This window comes from Geotrypetes seraphini, chromosome 3, assembly GCF_902459505.1.
Source record: "Geotrypetes seraphini chromosome 3, aGeoSer1.1, whole genome shotgun sequence".
Taxonomy (NCBI): Eukaryota; Metazoa; Chordata; class Amphibia; order Gymnophiona; family Dermophiidae; genus Geotrypetes; species Geotrypetes seraphini.
Window position 1 is genome coordinate 249,384,052 of NC_047086.1, and position 17,081 is coordinate 249,401,132.

The 17,081-nt window shown below is 42.9% G+C and overlaps 1 protein-coding gene across 5 annotated transcripts in view; it reads right to left on the bottom strand.

The window, feature by feature from the left end:
- The window catches only part of PRKD3 (protein kinase D3), a 213,384-nt gene that overhangs the window by 71,359 nt on the left and 124,944 nt on the right, over positions 1-17,081 (bottom strand). For all 5 annotated transcript variants that reach the window (XM_033937717.1, XM_033937718.1, XM_033937720.1 and 2 more), the window contains 2 exons: positions 16,500-16,577; positions 1,314-1,590 (listed from right to left, as the gene is read on the bottom strand). In XM_033937717.1, coding sequence (XP_033793608.1) covers positions 1,314-1,590; positions 16,500-16,577 — 355 coding nt within the window. The remainder of the gene's footprint in view (positions 1-1,313; positions 1,591-16,499; positions 16,578-17,081) is intronic.

The window sequence follows — 17,081 nt, forward strand, 5'->3', positions numbered from 1 at the left end:
TTCAGCACTATAAAATGATAAATAGTAGTAGTAATACCCATGCAAAATTTTCAATATATGTTCAGATGATCTGACAGGGGTAATTTTTTAAAATTCACAAATACATGTATACATTATGGAAAGAAAGCTTAAGTTCTGTGAGACAGAATTGCCATTTTCTGAGCTAGACTGTTTACAATTCTTAAACAGTAAGGGGCTCATAATCGAAAGAGAAAAACGTCCAAAAACCGGCCTAAGTCGGCACTTGGACGAGCATTTTCCAAAAACGTCCAAGCACCGAAAATAAAAATGGGTTTTGGATGTATTTCTAAACGACCTAGGCCTTCATACTGCTGCTCAACGTCCAAAGCTAAACGGGGCATTTCAGGAGGTGTGTTGAGGGCGGAAGTTGGGCAGGACGTGGGATGGCTTAGACTTAGTCGTACAGCATGTATAACTGAAAGTTATACAGCCCAGGATCGACGGAACTTTGACATTGTGACTTAGACCATGTAAAACATGGTCGAAGTCACAAAAACCCACCTAAACTCAGCAGATACGCACTGCAAACACATAACACAGACCCCCACACAATACCCCAGTGATCACCCCCCCCACCCCCATAAAAATTTTATTCACAACTTTAAATTTCAGCCTCCAGACCATCATCACCTGGCTGCCTGGCATAGAAAAGCCTAGTCGTCCAGCCCAGAGGTAGCTTAAGTCATCTTGAGGGTGGGTTAGGGACCCATAGAGAGGAGGACCTATTCCCATAAGCCCCTGTAATCACTGCATTAATACTTAAACATGTGCACTGCCCTATACACCCCCAAAACCCTTTTTGACTGGCATATAAGTGGCTCCTGCAGCCATAAGGGCTATTGGGGTGGCAGATAAGTGGGTCTAGGGGATTCTGGAGGTGGTTTGGGGGCTCACCGTCACCTATAAGGGAGCTGTAGTGAGGAGAAGCCATGGCACCCTTTTTGTGAAGTTCACATCAGTGCACTTTAAGGTACCCCACTATTTAGGTGGCATGTCTGGGTGTGCAGTCCATCATTTTGCAGACCCCTCCCACGTCCAACAGGGCTTGTTCTAGGCGTTTTGGACTGGGACGGAAAGTTGAACGGAAATGTGGTATAAAGTTGGACGATTTAGTGGCTTGGACGATCAGAACGGCAGGACGTATAATTAGACGATATTTGAAAGTTAAAAAAAAAGTTGGACATATCTTTCGAAAATGTGTCTTAGGCTCTTTTTAACTTTGGACGATTTGCGAATTGGACACAAACGGACTTAGACGTCCCTTTCGATTTTGCCCCTCCACGTCTACTTACTGTGGTCTTTTCCTTGTCCTGCTGAAGTACAGATACTGGCTTGAGGAGTGACAGGCATCAGAGCCTGGCGAATGGCCTTTTCCCAGCCTTGAGCAACATCATATCCAACACCTGTGGCAGAGAGTATAGGATTCTGGGAGCTGCTTCCATTGTTCTCACCAACATAGTATATCACACAATCAGTGATGATTTCAAAACAATGTGGGTTACTTCCTTGTGACAAATTTGTAAAGTCTGAAGCCAATATCACTTGCAGGATTTCTGACAATGGAATTTCCTAGGAAAAAAATATTTTAAGAAATGAAAACATGGTAAATGTATCTAGAAAAGCACATACCCCCTTAATTCTATAAACTTGTGTACTCAAATTTTCAACTAAAGTAAATTTGCACACACAAATTATAGAATAAGGTCACTTGCACACGTTGCTTAATTCAGTAATTGCCTTTTAATTGCTGTTAACTAATTGGCACCAGTTAACAGTTACATGCATAACTGTCGCTGTTCTATAAATATGAGTAGTTAAATTCCAGAGCATGCAACTTCAAGGGGATGTACACCTAGGAGGGACAAGGGCAAGTTGGAGGTATATTACAGAAAATGTTTAGATGTTGTTTTGTTAGATGTGTATCGTTTGTCATGTTATTTTGTACATCGCTTCAATTGTAAGCGATTTATAAATTTTAAAAATAAATAAACGCCTAACTACCTGTACTTAGGAACGAGAATTTATGCCAGCCATTGAAGTGATGGTGTAAGTGGCTCAAACCTAGTGTTAGGTGTATAAATGTAGACTTATACTAACATTCTTAATAGCAGCAGTGGTGTAGCCAGGCTGATTCAGGGTGGGCCCAAGAGCAAAGTGGGTGGACGGGTCAAAAATTGAATCTCTGCACCTCCAACTAAAGCAAATCCAAATTTAATTTCTGTTTCATGCCACTCCCAATGTAAATGGCATACCTATGCTAGCAGGGATCCCTGAGCCCCATCAGCCAAAGACCTCCTCCCTACCAAAGAATTTACATGTTGGGGGCTATTGGCACTGTCCTGGAGCCCCAGCCACAAGCCTCCATCCACATATGCAAAATTTTGCTTTCAAGAGTGAAAAATGAGCATGTGTGAGGGAGGGAGTGGCCTGAGGCTAGGAACAGTGGAACAGCTGGAACAATGCTGGTTGCTGCCCAACATGCAAATTTTTTTTTTTGGGGGGGGGAGGTCTTTGGCTGGCGAGGTTTGAGAATTCTCACTAGCCACACTAAAGGAGATGAAATTTTTGGCAGGGCTGAGTGCAAAAAAACTGAATAGCAGTTGTATATGCAACTGCCGTTATAGAGTTTGTGTTAAGTGTGTGTCATCCAGGCACCTAAATTTCAGTGACCTTTTGAGAATTTGCAGCATACTAATTTTTTTGGTACTCTAATCTTCACTCAAGCAACATATTGAAATGTTTTCATTTTTAAATGGGCTTTTAACAACATATAATTTCAGCCTATATATGATACAACATCAAGAGTAAAGAGAAAGCGGTCTGATATCACCAACAAATAGAATATGATGGAAGAGAGCCCTAAGGGCCTCTAGCTTGCCCAGTTTCACTTCTGGTATAGTGCTATTGACCCCAGCTGATTTCTGAATTTTCCCTTATATTTTTTGAACTAGGGATCCTCTGTGCTCATGACATGCTTTCATGAATTCGGTTCTGTTTCTGGTTTCATTACCCCCTCCCCCCTCCTTGGCAGGCTGTTCCACAAATAGCATATCAAAATGAACCTCTTATTCAGGTTTAAATATAATCTATCCAACTGGCAGGATAACATCTATTTTCCAGAAAGTGTTCCAGTTATTCATATTACCAAAACCCTCTTGTATGCCTCTCAATAAAAATTTTGTGAGCACTGCAAAATGGTATCTCCAGCAAGCCTTTTCTCCTCCTTCTCTCTGCTTCATCATCATTGTTGTAAATCTACTAGAAATTCAGGAATGTCCTTCCTCAGAGCAGGATTATCGTATTTTTCGGACCATAAGATGCACCCACCTGTAGAGGAGGAAAAACCAAGAAAAAAAATTTGGTTCCAAATTTTTTTCTTCTTGCTTTTTCCTCCTCTACATGTAGGTATCTTTGGTTGTCTGGTGTGTCTGGTCCTAGGAAGCCCAAAGTTGCCCACAGCCCAAACCTACTTGCAGCCGCCAGAAGCCCAAAGCCACCCGCAGCCGCCAGAAGTCCAGAAGCCCAAAAGCCGTCCGCAAACTGCAAGAAGTCCGAAGCCACCCACAGCCGCCCGCAGCTCCCCCAGTACCTTTTTTAGTGGTGGTCCAGTACGGTCTCCGGGACGGCTGCCTGTGTCTTTAGCAGAGCGACGCAGGAGCACAAACTTTGCGCTTCCTGCCTGGTCCCGTGCCGTTCTGTGATTGGCTCTCTTCAGGGCTACTTCTGAAACTGTATTGTAGTTCATTGTAAACCTTGCTTTTATGGGTTTTTTTTCTCTCTCTCTTCTCCACCCTGTGTACCTTTTATCTTTGCAGGCCCCCTTCTGAAACGGTATTTCTAGCTCATTGTAAACCTAACTTTTATATTTCTCTCTCTCTCACAAGGTAGTATATTCATCCAATGAACTATAAAAAATGAAAAAGCAAATTGGTTGCTTTCTCTGAGGCCTAACTAGCTTTCAATGAACAAAGGAAAGTTCTGCAAAGCTATCTGCATATGCCAGTAGTCTCCAACGCACGACCCTCAAAGTCCTCCATTGTAGACCTCAAACAGTTAGCAGAAATAATATTCAAATCCTGTAAATGCGCTAATTTCAATCTTGCCCACTTGATATAGTAAATGTAAATCTCTTAAATGTGTTACTCAGGTGTCTCATTTATGCCGACAATCCAAAATCAAGTGAGTTTTTAAAATATATCCTTGAAGTGTTGTAGAATTAATATTAGTATTATTTTCTAATATTTAATATCCAGTCTGAACAAGCAGGTCAAGGTGGCTACAAAATTTTATCTAAGCTTGAAACCTTTTGGAGAAGTATCCAAACTTTGCGAATATGCGAGCATGTACTCTGTTAGTTTAACATACTGTATATGCCAGTGGTCTCCAACCTTTTTCATGTAACATGCCTCTGTGTGAATATAAGAGGGCCACCAAAATATTTCAAGCTTACAGATAAAATTCTGTAACCACCTTGACCTGCTTCTTCAGACTGGATATTAAATATTAAAAATTAATACTAAATATTGATTCTACAACATTTCAAGGATATATTTAAAAAAAAAGAAAAACATACCCACAGAACTAACAGATACTTCATCCCTAGCCATTTTTCAAAATGTAACTAGGTTTGTACTTTCCTTTTGAGAACTGGTGCCAAGACCATAGGCCTGTTATATGAAAAAGGTTGGCAACCACTGGCATATACAGTCATCTCGCCTTCTCTCACAATCAAAACTTATCTCTTTGACAACATTTCTTTGACTCCATTTCTATCATGATGTGCTTCTAAAACACTTCCAGGAAAAAAATCTTACCACGTTAAGTTAATTTTGAAAGTTTTTTGTAATATCACTGTCTGTTTACAGTCTCTCCCTCTGTAAACCGCTCTGAACTGTTTGTGGTATTGCGGTATATAAAAATAAAGTTATTATTATCATCATTTCAGAATAACTTTTACTCATTACAAATGTGAGCAAAATTTAAACTTTAAGCAGATTCATAATTATACTTCACTGATTAACATACAAATTATTAACTGTTTAAGCTGATTAGGCTTATAAAAAATATTCTCAACCCATGGATGATCCTTATGACTGATGCCAGCCTATATGGCTGAGGGCAAATTGTGAGGGGCATCTGGCTCAGAGATACTGGTACCCAGCTCAGAGAAAGTGGTTGATCAACTGCTTGGAACTTTGAGCTATCTGCCTGCTGCTTCAGGCATTCAGGAGAGTGATGCAGAGCAAAATGGTATGAGTTTTTTTCAGACAATGCGATGGTGCTAGCCTGTGTCAATCGCCAGAGGGCATTAAGAGTGCTACCCTACACTTGGAAGCCCAGATGCTGTTTTGATGGACAGAGGCCCATCTCTTGGTGCTCTCAGAGCACATATGGCAGAAGTGGATGATGTACAAGCAGATTTTCCCAGCTGGAAGACCCTAGATCCCAGAGAGTGGTCATTGTCTCAGGAAGCCTTCACCTGCATTGTGAGTCAGTGGGGACACTCGAGATTCGATCTGATGGCATCAGTGGGCAACAAGGCGGTGGCTTAGCTCTTCATTCAAACATATGAGCCAGGAAGTGAAGGCCTTGATGCTATTGTGCAACCTTGGCCAAAGGTGGGTCTTCTTTACATCTTCCCTCCATGGTCCATGATAGGCAGACTTCTGTGTAGGATCATGACACACCACAGGCTGGTGATTCTAGCAGCACCAGACTGGCCGAGGCGACTGAGGTATACAGACCCAGACCATCTGCAAATGGACCAAAGTCTCAGACTTCCATGTCATCCATCCCCAACTGCTCACACAGAGCCCAATTGCCCTGCAGGGTCTGGAACGCTTTGGTCTTATGGCATGGCTCCACATTTCTAAGATTTAAGAAGAAAGCAACTTTATCCGCATAAGTGAACGCCTGGAAATGCTTTCAGGCTTGGTGCACTTAGAGGAGTGAAGACCTGCGCTCGGCACCGATATCTGTGGTACTCACCTTCCTGCAGGAAGGTCTAGAAAAAGACCTAGTGGTTGGCTCCCTGAAAGTTCAGATTGCAGGGCTCTCATGTTTTGTGCCTAGGGTTAATAAGAACATTGTAGCTGCACATTCAGATGTGGCCAGGTAGTTTGTGCTTCTGTCCTTCGGTGTGACAGCCTTTTAATATAACATACCAATTCATTTATATACCACAACTACCTTGAAGTTCAGTGCAGTTTACAATACTAAAATATTGCACAGAGTGAATTACAATTCAACTATTTAAAATTTTTATTGAAAAGATAATATTTTTAACAGTTTCCTGAAGTTTAAATAGGTATCAGATCTAAAAATCAGATTATCAAAGTTCTTATCCCATACAGCCTTTTCCAGCATGGAGTCTTAATCTGGTTCTACGGGCACTGGCTAGAGCGCCCTATGAACTTTTCGAGCAAGCTTCTCTCATGGATCTTACAATCAAAATGGTGTTTTGGGTGGTGATTACTTTAGCCCGATGAGTGTCAGAACTGGAGACTTTGTCATGCAGAGATTCCTTCCTCAGAATTTCAGATTCAGGTACTATCTTGCACATTGTCCCATATTTCTTACTGAAGTGGTTTCCAGCTTCCAGATTAACCAAGAAGTGTGCTTGCCTGCCCTCACTCTCTCGGGATTGAGGAAGAGTGATAAGGTATTGAAATTGTTGGATGTGTGCAGAGTATTACTGTTGTCTCTGGAGGTTATGAATTAATTTTGACTGTTGGATCATCTTCAGGGCAGGATTAATTCTTCGAGAGCCCCTAGCCATGCTCCGCCCCCATTTATTTACCTGTTTTCTTATTTACTTCTTATTTATTTCTAGTTGTATTTCTTTTTTTCTTTTATTATAAAATTCAAAACAAACAACAAAGATTACCATACCAGTGCCAGTGTACAGTTTTCGTTCTTTGCAAGCCCCAAACATCTCTGAACAAATTCCCCCTTCCTTCCCACCTACTTGCCCAGGACTTTAACTCTGAACCCTTTCCATACGTATATAAAAAAGTGTTCAAATGCATTGTAACAGGGAGGTGTCTATTCAACCTATGGGAAAATCTTTATTCATGAAAATAGTATTTGAGCCTAGCTATAGGATCCGAGTTTCAGCGTGGTAAAACCACCTTCATCAGAGGACACTAATAAAAACATTAAAAATGGAAATTTAGACATATGTAAAATCATGACATAAGAGAACATAAATGCAAAATGTAAAACAAATGCTTACACGAAAACCATACATTGAAAGACATTCAAATAAGAGTATACTTAAAAGAATACATTAAAAAGACTTCATGGCTATAAACATGTGGAAACCACAATTTACATAGATAAGAAATAACTATAAAGACCATCATAATTAAAAGACATACCAATTGCCCATACGAAAATACATTCATAGTCCATCATAAGCATATCTATATGGAAACTACACAATACATCAATTAAAAAACCAATATATTAATCAAAGAAATGTATATCAAATAAATGAAATATCAGAGGTGCAAATTAAAGAAAACCAATAAAAAGCAACTGAATCCCTAAAAATAAAAGAAGAAGAAACTATATTGTACAGATTGAAAATCTAAAGTATCTTAATTAAAGGAATGTATATAAAGCTTCATAAGATCAGAAAACACAAATCCAAGGGAAAGCAGCTGAATCCATGAAATTATAGACCAAGAAGAAGTCCAAATAATAAGAACTCATTAAATGTAATGAATTACAAGCATGTAAAGGAAATATGTACAAAAGATATGTAGAAACACTTGTGCCAAAAGGGACCAAAGTGAGTTGAAAAGCCAGAACACCACGAGCTAAATAAACCCTAATGTTGTCACAGTGAAAACAATGAGGGACAGCGGGTAACCAAAAATGAAATACCTTGTACATAAGGTTCACTGACTGCAGTGAGGAGCTGTCGCACTGTGAACAGATCAAAACAGAGGTCTGTAAGACTTAGAGTGAGATAAAAAACAAAGTCAGGCTTGTTAATGTGTGCCAGATACGGTCAATTAGGCAATAGAGAATGACACGGTGGCGGTTACCCGCTGCTAGCCACGTTTAGCCACGGGTAACCCGCCGAAACGGGGAATAAAAAATAGTGGCCTCTGCGGGGACAGGGACAAGGTCATTCACCGCCCCGTGGAGCGGTGAATGGACTTGTCTCCGCAGTGAGGCAATCAAGGATCGCGCGGTCCCCACCAGGCCATCTCCCTCCCTCCACCTCACCTTTGAATTGAAGAGCACTGTTCCTCAACCGCCGGTCTGCACAAAAAAAAAAAAAAAAAAAAAAAGCCTCTCCTTTTCTCCTGCTCTCGGTTGCTAAAGCCGACAGGAAGTCTTTCCGACGTCAATTCTGACGTTGTATAGGACGTTCTGGGCCAGCCAATCGCTGCCTGGCTGGCCCAGAACGTCCTCTCCGACTTCAGAATTGAGTCGGAAAGAAGACTTCCGGCTTTTTAGCAGCTGCAGCATGGCGGTAAGAGAAGGGGAAAAGGAGAGAAGCTTTTTTTTTTTAAGCAGCAGGCTGGCTTTGGCTAGGGAGGGAGAAAGGTAGACAGGCAGGCAGGTTTCGGGGGTGGGGTGGGACAAAGTATGGAAGGCAGTGAGAGGGACATGGGAAGGAGGCACTGGGGGCACTAAAGACAGGAAGGGGCACTAAGGACATTGGAAGGAGGCACTGGGGCACTAAAGACATTGGAAGGAGGCACTGGGGCACTAAAGACATGGGAAGGAGGCACGGGGGCACTAAAGACAGGAAGGGGCACTAAATACATGGGAAGGAGGCACTGGGGGCACTAAAGACATGGGAAGGAGGCACCGGGGCACTAAGGACATAGGAAGGAAAGAGGGAGGGAATAGAAAGAGACAATTCTTGGGCCTGAGTGCAGAAAGAAAGAAATGAAAAAAAGGATACACAGACAGAAGGAAACGCAACCAGAGACTTATGAAATCAATCACCAGACAGCAAAGGTAGGAAAAATGATTTTATTTTCAATTTAGTGATCAAAATATGTCAGTTTTGAGAATTTATAACTGCTGTCTATATTTTGCACTATATTTGTCTATTTTTTTATAGTTACTGAGGTGACTGAGCTTGCGGAAATGGGGCGGAAACAGGGTTTTAAAATTTTAGTCCTAGTAGTTTGCAGGTCCACAAAATAATTATTTTATTTCTGCCGGTCCACGGGTGTAAAAAGGTTGAAAAACACTGATGTAGAGTATGCCGGCTTTCTTTTTCGCCCAGCCACACACGCAGCTGCTCGAGTTGATCAATCTTCTCCTCTCTTGCAACTTCCTGTTTCCGGTTGCGTCAGAGGAGAATATTGAACAAATGAGCAGCCGTGCGTGCGGCTAGGTGAAAAAGAAAGCCGGCATACTCTACAATACATCTAAGGTGAGGTGGAGGGAAAGAGATGGCGGAACGCTGCAATCGGTCGGGTGTCTGCTGTTTTTGTATCACTGCCTGCCTGCGCTCACGTTCCAGATCCTCCTGCATTTTTAGTGTGCACAATTGATCTGATTCGAGCTATATGGGGACACATCATTGCAAGGGAGGACAAGTCAATTGATTTATTTTATGTTCTGTTTTTACTACAGGGCAGAGGCACTTAAACAGATTCTCAGTGCAGTAGTAGTAGTGGCAGGACTCTCTTCTATCTTCATGGTGTTTCGCAGTACTGAGGCTTATATGGATGCTGCGGGGACGGTGACGGGGCGGTGAATGGGATGGCAGTGGCGGTGACGGGGCGGTGAAAGGGATGGCGGCGATGGTGACAGGGCGTTGAAGGGAACGGCGGTGACGGTGCGGTGCAGAGGATGGTGGGCCAGGGACGGTGCAGTGACGGGGACAGATTTTTTTCCCCGTGTCATTCTCTATTAGGCAGCAAAAAGTAAAGCGTTAGAGGAAAAAAAAGCAGAGCAGTGCTGTTTGGCCAAAGCTTCCCTTTGATGTGAACCGCCCAGGCGGAAACAGGAAGCTACATCAGAGGGGAAGCTTTGGGCTGAGCACCACTTGCAAAATTACAGTTGTCATTGCCGATCTTACCCGCGTTGCATGCTGATCTTACTTTCCGTCGGGGTCGGGGGGGGGGCGCGTTGACGATTGATTCAGGGGGAGGGCCTGTCACCGTTAAAAAAAATTTGGGAGGGAGTGGTCTGTTTGCCCTCCTTCAGCGGGCCCCCTGACCATTTCGGGCCCTAGGCAGTGCCTACTGGGCCTACCCTTTAATCCAGCCCTGATCATCTTTTCATCCTGGCAGGGGCTGCCTAGCCTCGAAACAGACCATTTCAAGATCGATCTATATGGCCATTTCTTCAGCCTATATCAGAAGTGGAAAGCATCCATCTATATATGTCAAGGTGCATTCTACTAGAAGCATGGCTTCCTCTTAGGAGGAATCTTCAGTGGTGTCCCCGGAAGAAATCTGTAGAACAGCCACATGATCCTCTCTCCATATTTTCATAAAGTTTTACAGGATGGATGTGGAAGCCAAAAAAAGACTCCGCATTCGGATCACCCATTCTGTTAGCAGGCTCATCTGTCCCACAGGTTTAGGTTAAACTCGGGAAACTGCTTTGATATGTCCCACAGGTTTAGGAATAAAGTGTGTCGCACTAGTAATTAAGATTAAGTTCTTATCTCGGTAATCTTCTTTCTACTTTAGTAGACAAGACACTTTATTCCTGAAGCTCGCCCTGTCGGATGTTCATTTGCCTGCTTACCTCTTCATATGTGCTGTGGAATCCACACATCTTGTTTCTTTCCTTTATTTAGTCTTAACAGGATAGAAGATGTATCTGGTACATTGAAAAATTTAAGGGAGCATTTGTAGAATCTCCCACAATCAGTGCAAGTTGTGCTCAGGTTGGTAACTTTGTTTGTTTTCACCTTATGTATTGCAAATGGTTAAGTTTTGTTTTATTTGTTATGTTATAGATATGAGCAGAACAAACATGTTTCTTAGGAAGAATCCACATACCCCTCTCTATTCGATTTCCTCTCTAGGAATGACCATCTGCTTTGGTATGAATTGAGGAATTGGAGGACAGCCCAGAGGGATGGAAGGTGAGTAAAAGAATGCTAATGAAATTCTCTACAGGAAATCTCACAAGAAGGGATTGACTACCCACTGGTTCAGGAATAAAAGAGTCTGTCTACTAGAATGAAAATTAGTGAGATAAGAATCTAATCTTTCCTTAAAGAGGTTGATAGTAACAAAAAAAACCCTGTTCATAATCAACAGGAAACTCAAAAAAACCTGCAAGTCATCAGCATATAGCTGGTACTTCACCCCCAGATCTGCTATTGCCTTACCAATTGGTGCCTTAAATAGTTTGAACAATATGGCTGATGGAGATCAAGGGGAAAATACTGATTTTTTGCTCCCTCTTGAAATACAAAACTTCTGATTAATAAGAAATGACTGAAATCACTAAGCACCAATCCTGAAATCCCAAATGAGCATAGCTGATCCAATAACAATCCATTATTTACAAAATCAAATGCAGAAGCCACATCAGGAGATATCAATAAATATCATTACCCACAAACCCTTTCCAAAACTTTTCACAAAGCAGTAGCGTACTAAGGGGGGGGGGGGCGGTCCGCCACGGGTGCCAGCTCTGAGGGGGGTGCTCCCGGCCTTTCCGTTCAGTCCCCCACACCCCCGAAGGACCGCTCGCCCCCCTGGCCTCCCTGCACCACCTATGAAGCAGCCCGCAGTGGGATCGCGATGTCGGCGATCTCTGAGCTGCTTCGTCGCTGCTTCCTGCGCCGCAGTCCCGCCCCTCCCCTCCTCTGACGTCAGAGAAGGGGCAGGACCACGGCGGAGGAAGCAGCTCCAAAGCAGTGAAGGGATTGCTGACATCGCGATCCCGCTGCGGGCTGATTCAGGTGGTGCAGGGAGGCCAGGGGGCGAACGGTCCTTCGGGGGTGGGGGGGGGATGAACTCAAGGCCGGGAGCACCCCCTCAGGGTCTGAGTCAGATGGTGCAGGGAGGCCAGGGGGGGCGAGCGGTCCTTCGGGGTGGGGCGGGCAGGCAGGCCGGCAGGCAGGCCTTCAAGGGGGGGAGACAGGCAGGCCTTCAAAGGGGAGACAGGCAGGCAGGTCTTCAAAGGGGGGACAGGCCTTCAAGGGGGGGGTCAGGCAGGCAGCCAGGCTTTCAAGGGAGGGACAGGCAAGCTTTCAAGGGAGGGATAGGCCTTCAAGGGGGGGGACAGGCCTTCAATGGGGGGATAGGCCTTCAAGGGGATCAGGCAGGCAGGCCTTCAGGGGGGGACAGGCAGGCAGGCCTTCAAGGGGGGTGCAGGCCTTCAAGGGGGGTGCAGGCCTTCAAGGGGGGTGCAGCCCTTCGGAGGGGGGGTGCAGGCCTTCGGGGGGGGGGAGTGCAGGCCTTCAGGGGTGGGATGCAGACCTTTATGGGGGGGGGGACAGGCCTTCAGGGAGGGGGGCCCTGGTGTAGAAATACACGGAGGGAATGAGGGGGTTCAAAGAGACGCGCATATGCCGGACTTTGGGTGGGAAGAAATAATGGGTCTGAAAATAGAGAAGAGGAAGAGATGATGGACCATAATTTTTAGAGAGGGAAGGAACAGAAAGGGAGAGAAGTTGGACACAAGGGAGGGTGTGGAGGGGGAGATAGAGATACTGGATAGGAGGGTAGTTGGGAAAAGAAAGGGAGAGATGGTGGACCCTGGGGTGGTGGGGAAGGAGGGAGAGATGCTGGATGAAAGGGTAGTTAAGAAAAGATAGATCTGTGGAGGGAGACGAAAAAAGGATAGATGCCAAACCTCCTGGGGAGGGAAGGGAAGAGATGGCAGATGGATGGTTAGCATGTAGAAAGAAGGAAGAAGGAGACCCTGGCAAGCAAGTTATCAGAAGACAACCAGAGCCTTGGACCAACAAGATTTGAAAAATAACCAGACAACAAAAGGTAGAAAAACTAATTTTATTTCTGTTTTGTGATTACAATATGTCAGATTTGAAATGTGTATCCTGCCAGAGCTGGTGTTAGACCGCAAACGTGAGCTAGGATTTAACAGAGAGGAAAAGTCCTTTTTGTTTCTTTATTTTATTTACACCACAGCGCCAGTGTGGTTAGGAGAAGCCAAAGGGGGGTGAAAAAGCTATATAATAAACCCACCAGGATGTTTAAAAAAAAAAAACAAACAAACAACCAATTGGGCAGGAAAGTTGAATCGAAAAACAAATTCAATAGGCTGAATCGAATCGAAAAAATTTTTTTTCTTGAATCGGGCAGCACTAGTTTGCGCTACTGTCTTAGACTTTAGGACCTGGGATTGGAGAGAGATGGCATCCTCAGTACTTTATAATGCAAGTGAAACGAGGATTTGGTCAAACTTTTGAAGGGTCTGCAGAAGAAAAATATTGTATAGGCCGGGGACATGAGACAGCAGGAAATGGGAACTTTTCTTCCTTCTATTTTTGTGAATGGCAAGGCTGAGGAAGTCAGAGAGTTCAATTAAAATATGTGCTTTATAAGAAAATATAATAATGTGTTTTATAAAGTTTATAAGCATTGCTGGCCTACCCGTTGAGGTGTTCCTAATGGTGGTGGTGGCGGCAGCAGCGTGTCAATGTGTTGAGAGGAAGAGGTGGTCTGGGAAATTCTGCTGAGCAAACTCTGGGCCCATTTCCACCCCCCAGTTAGTCCACTCCACTCAACTGGTTCACCCACTGAGTGGGTCTTTGGGTGTTGTGCCTGGGTAGTTGTTTTGGGATCTCTTCTAGTGGTTTGTCAGTATCTCCTTGTGGTCCAAGGAAGAAAACTTTGTTAACCTTAGCATTGACCTTCAGAATATGTTTGTAACAGCGCTGCTTGTGTGGCATTAGACTATGTAGTGATCGAAAGAAAAAAACAGATCTTTGCACATTTTTGCACTATATGGTGGGTGTATGAGGAGATTCACATTTCCTGCAAAGCTAAGTCCTTGTGAAGTTACCTTGTTCTTTCTGTATTTGACATCTAGCAAGGTCTCTGTTTGGAAGGAAAGAACTAAGCTTAAAAATGAAGTGGCCAGAAGTTATGGTAAAAGCAGATAGCATTGCTGATTTTAAGAAAGGTTTGGACAAATTCCTGGAGGAAAAGTCCATAATCTGTTATTAAGACATGGGGAAAGTGTCTGCTTGCCCTGGATCGGTGGCATGGAATGTTGCTACGCTTTGGGTTTTGACCAGGTACTAATGACCTGGATTGGTTACCATGAGAATGGGCTACTGGGCATGATGGACCATTGGTCTGACCCAGTTAGGCTATTCTTATGTTATGTTCTCATCTGTAGGGGCCTTTGTTTTCACTTCTTATTTTAATGTATTTTTTTTCTGGGAACTTATCAGTGTTTTTTAGAATGGGAACAAAAATGGAAGAGAATTAATGTGTGTGGAATGGGGGGGGTTACTAATTTCTTCAGCTAAATAATTAAATCCACTTCAACCAGACATAGGAGAACTCACGCACCATTCACACACCCTCCAACCAAAATCGTCAAAAGAAAAAAAAACTGTTCGACAACCTCCTAACACTCGACCCCCAACTCTACAACCTATTGACCTCGACCACAGACTACAAAACCTTCAAAAAAGAAATAAAAACCCTTCTATTCAAAAACACATAAAACCGAACTAACACAATCAGAACTGTCCCAAGCATCACCTGCAACTACTCCATATGTACTTCTGATGTCATGACAATTCAGACATAATTTATGTTATGTTTGGATTAATGGTTACATATATGAGGTTCAATAAAAGAAAATTTTCAGTGCCTGTTTCTATTATGACCATTTATTTTTCATGGTTATTACAAAAAATATTTTTTTACATGGGGGGGTGTCAAAAAATGATGGGCCCCGGGTGTCACATACCCTAGGTACGCCACTGTCACAAAGAGATAACAAAAGCAACTCTATGCTATGTCCTTGATGAAATCCAAATTGGAAATCATCTAAACAACCTTAACTGATCACAAAGTCCTCTAATTGCTGTAACATGACTTTCTCCATTACTTTTGACATGAACATAAGATTCAAAATTGAGCGAAAATGTTCTACCTTTGTTGTATCTAAAGATGAACCCTTAGAAACTGGACATACGTTGGCCTGCTTCAGCATATTAGGCTCTGAACCAGAGGCAAGAGAACAATTAATAATCGCCACTACTGATGGATCAATTTCAGTCTTTAAAGATTTTAACACCATTGGCACACACTTCCTGCTAAACTGGAACATACGCAGGTGAGGCTGGACTCATTTAGAGCACTGGTCTTTGACCTGGGGGCCACCGCGTGAGTGGACTTTGACCTAGGGCTGCCACGTGAGTGGACTGCTGGGCACAATGGACCACTGGTCTGACCCAGCAACGGCAATTCTTATGTTCTTATGTGTGGCGGCAGCCAAAAAAGCAAATAGGATGCTAGGAATTATAAAAAAATTGATGGTTAACAAGACTGTTATAATGCCCCTGTATTGCTCCATAGTACGACCTCATCTGGAGTATTGTGTTCAATTCTGGTCTCCTTATCTCAAAAAAGATATAGTGGAGCTAGAAAAGGTTCAAAGAAGAGCGACCAAGACAATAAAGGGGATGGAACTCCTCTCATATGAGGAAAGACTAAAACGGTTAAGGCTCTTCAGCTTGGAAGAGTCGGCTGAGAGGAGATAAGATTGAAGTCTATAAAATCCTGAGTGGAGTAGAACGGGTACAAGTGGATCGATTTTTCACTCCATTAAAAATTACAAAGACTAGGGGACATTCGATGAAGTTACAGGGAAATACTTTTAAAACCAATACTTATAAAACCAATTGGAGGAAATTTTTTTTCACTCAGAGAATAGTTAAACCAGAGGATGTGGTAAGAGTGAATAGTGTAGCTGGTTTTAAGAAAGATTTGGACAAGTTCCTGGAGGAAAAGTCCATAGTCTGTTATTGAGGAAGACATGGGGGAAGCCACTGTTTGCCCTGTATCGGTAGCATGGAATATTGATACACCTTTAGTTTTGGCCAGGTACTAGTGATCTGGATTGGCCACAGTGAGAATGGGCTACTGGACCATTGATCTGACCCAGTAAAGCTATTCTTATGTTCTTATAAGACACACAGACATTTCCACCCACTTTTTTGGGTGGAAAAAAGTGCCTCTTATGGAGCAAAAAATTCAGTAGGTAAGTAGCAACAACAGGGATGTAGGACAGAGATGCATCTTCTATTCCGTAGAAATAGCCAAAATGAAGCCAGAGAGAAACTTTTTGTTGCAGCAGGTTTTAGCTGTTCAATAGTATCAATAAGCATGGGTTTAGATTTTTCTATAATTTCTATTATTATAATGTTAATTTTCAGTTTCACTCAGTCTGGAGAGCCATATTGCACTGTTTAACTCTTTATCACCTCTGATTCACAGGATAAAATTAATTCCATCAGTTTTTAAAGTGCTTATTAAATTTCCACTTACCTTATAATACTTTGCTCCTGATTCATTTTGGAACAGTGAAATGCATTTGCTGTCCAGTCTCCAGTAATGTCTCTTTCTCTAAAAGACATAATAAAGTATCATAATAAGTTAGGGGAACTGTAAGCAAGCCGTTTATTGCGCAAATTAGGCATGTCTATTTTTGTGTATAGGGACAGATGGACCTGTTAACAGTCAGTCATATAGGCATACCAAAACTAAAAAGCACATTTGTTTTATTAACAAACATGTCTAATGATAACAGTGAAACTTGTGGGTAGAGAAAAGTTGCATTACAGTGGAGGTTTAAGGGGGGAAGTTATCAACATGGGGTACTGTTAAGATAGGCTGCATGTGTGCTGATGTATCAAGTTGCATTTAGATGGCAACTCTGGTGTGAAGAACCAAGTCTGGTACCGGACAGATTTGTACAGTCTGTATCCAGTATATGACATCCAGTTTAGGATAAGCTGGAAAGGGCTTCAACAGCAACTTCAGTAGCTGGAATGAGAGCACAGTGCCAGTCAGACTTTTAAGGTATGTGTCCCACAAAGGACAAGAAAGATTCAGATAGGTTGGAGTGGG